Source organism: Passer domesticus (genome assembly GCF_036417665.1).
Source record: "Passer domesticus isolate bPasDom1 chromosome 8 unlocalized genomic scaffold, bPasDom1.hap1 SUPER_8_unloc_1, whole genome shotgun sequence".
In the NCBI taxonomy this organism is placed as follows: Eukaryota; Metazoa; Chordata; class Aves; order Passeriformes; family Passeridae; genus Passer; species Passer domesticus.
The window spans coordinates 1,507,831-1,510,392 of record NW_026989900.1 but is presented as its reverse complement, the minus strand read 5'-3'; the positions used below and the strand labels follow the sequence as shown (position 1 = coordinate 1,510,392).

At 53.0% G+C, this 2,562-nt stretch overlaps 1 protein-coding gene across 1 annotated transcript; it reads right to left on the bottom strand.

Moving 5' to 3' along the window:
* Positions 1 to 810: 810 nt before the first annotated feature.
* LOC135291586 (ribosomal RNA processing protein 1 homolog) lies at positions 811 to 1,692 on the bottom strand. The gene is made up of 3 exons (XM_064405867.1): positions 1,549 to 1,692; positions 1,217 to 1,436; positions 811 to 899 (listed from the first exon to the last, which is right to left on the bottom strand). Exons 1-2 carry the CDS (start codon positions 1,681 to 1,683, stop codon positions 1,221 to 1,223), a joined length of 351 nt encoding a protein of 116 aa, XP_064261937.1. The 5' UTR covers positions 1,684 to 1,692; the 3' UTR covers positions 811 to 899; positions 1,217 to 1,220.
* Positions 1,693 to 2,562: the final 870 nt, after the last annotated feature.

Genomic DNA, 2,562 nt, shown 5'->3' with positions numbered 1-2,562 from the left:
TGCTTGGGGGTAGGTTCTCCCCCTGGAGCTCTCTGCAGGTTGATGCTAATGCCAGATGTTCCCTCAGCTTCAGATGTTTTGCTGCCTGAGCAGAGTGTGCAGAACAGGGATTACAAGCACTGACATTTGCTGTGCTAGAAAGTGCAAGGGACACATTTGTGCCAATGAAGGTCACACCTTGAACTAGGAGGATCAATTCTTGTTGTGCTCAGAGGAGTCTGGGGAGAGAGGGGGTTTCCAAAGGAAATCTTGGTCCATGTAGGGCTGAGGCTCCCTCCAGCTGGCTCCAGCCCCTCAGGGTGCCCAGGAGCAGGGCTTGCCCACAGCCCAGTGCTCCCTCCTTAGCCCTGGGGCTGCCCAGGGAAGAGCCATGGCTGAGGCTCTGCAGGAGCACACAGGCTCAGCCCTGCTCCAACATGGGATCCATGGGCCAGGGCACGCTGGGCTTTGCCCCTACAGCTCCCAAGTGTGTCCAGAGAAACTGCAAGGAGAGGCTTACCTCTGTCAGTGGGACCCCTCTGTGCACAGGGACCCCCACTCCTGGGGTGGCTGTGCCAGGGACCTCCAGCCCTGGGAACCTGGAGCAAGTGGAAACTACAACTTTGCAAAATGCTGCCTGTGCCAGAAGCACATGCAAGGAGAACTGGGATGTGAAAAGTAAAATTTGTTTATTACAGAAGAACAGCAGCAAAAATGCAGAATACATTTACATTGGAAGAATATTTGTAACAACAACAATCGATAGAACATATATACATAAAAACCTACCTAACAAAACTATGGGAAAGGTATTTACAGAAGTCAAAAATAGCCCTAAAATCTACATTCTAAAGAACAACAACTAAGTGTAGAACAAATATACACAAGGGTGGTGTCTCTGTCGGTGATGTCCATCGCACCTGGAAGAAAAGCAAATGCCACAGTCACTCCAGTCAGGCACAGAGGGCTCCTGCATGTGCCCCCAGGCTGGCACATGCTGGCACAGCAGCAAGACTCTGCTAGCAGAACTGAGCCTGGCTGGGTCTGGCATGGAGCTTGTGTGGAGCAAAGCAGGCACAGGAATGGCTGTGGATGGCCACCAGAATCCAGTGCCCTGGGTACAATGTCCCTGAGCAGGGAGCACCCAGCCCAGCCCCAGCCTGGCAGCAGGAGACCCACGCTGCCTGTCCTGCTGCTGTCATTGCTCTTCATGCCAAGATCAGGGCCTCTTCCTCACCTTCTTAATCAATATCCATGTCCTCAATGTACTCTTCCATATCCACATCCATCTCTTCCTCCTTAGTCACATCCACGTCCATCTCTTCTTCCTCATCCACATCCACATCCACATCCACATCCATCTTTCCCTCTCCAGGGTCTTCTCCATCTATTTCCATCACCTCCTCCATATCAATCTTGGTATCTACCTCCATGTCCTCCTCTCTGTCTGGGACAGCCTGCAGAGGTAGCAAAATCTCAGAGTGGGGTCCCTGTCCCACTCCATCCCCACAGAGCTCCAGCCCACCCGGGCAGGTGCGGGGTGTCCACCTCCATGGAATGGCACCATACCTTCCTCAGAACAAAGGGGAGCATCCTGCAGGGCTGGATGATGAAATCCAGGCACTCCCGAGCTGTCAGGAATGATCGGGGTATCGGGGGGATAATAAGAGTGAAAGGCGAGGGCAGGAGCAAGGTGCAGAGCATGTCAACACAGTGGCCAAGGCTTGCGTTGTGCCCTTTGCTGGGCGCTGGACGTTCCAGCTGGAGCATGGGCTGTGACATCACAGTTCCCAGGCTCCATCTGAAGTGGACACTGGAGACCATGGAATGATGGAGTCCCTGAACGGTTGGGCTTGCAAGGGAGCCTGAAGAACAACATCTTGTTCCCAGCTGAGCAGTCTTCCCCCAGAGCGTGCTGCTCAGAGCCCTGTTGCCAAGGATGGGGCATGCACAGCCTCTGTGCACAGCCTGGGCCAGTGCCCCACCACCCCCAGTGGAAAAGAGCAGCTTCCTTAGATGCAGCTTCAATCAACCTGCTGCAGTTGAAAGCCATCCCCCCTTGTCCTGTCAGCACAGGCCCTGTTGAACACTCTGTCCCCTTCTTTCCTGTGGGACCCTTCCAGTCCTGCACAGCCACAGTGAGGCTGCCCAGTGTCTCCTCTCTCCAGGCTGAGCATCCCCAGCCCCACTTGCCCAGCAGTCAGTCACATCAGGGCCAGTCAAGGCTGCAGGGTAGCAAATAGCATCAGGAACTGAGAGATGCAAGCTTTAGACCCAGGTTTGCCTCTAAATGTACAAAATTAATAACAGTGGAGGGGAAGATGGTGGGACACTGGTTCTGTTCTAACTGGTGATTTATTTTTCTTCTTTTCTGTCATGCTGACCCAGATTTTTCAGTTTGTAAGGAAGCTTGGCACAATGTCCATTGTCTTCTCCATTTGTGAAAGACCAAGCGGAGTCTGGGCAGGCTGATATGCAGAGCAAAACCTGAAAATACACTAGTGATCCTGAGCCTGGGGGATGCAGATAAACCCAGCCAAAAGCAATTTCTGGAAAGCTGATCCTGGTTTACATTATCTTGAG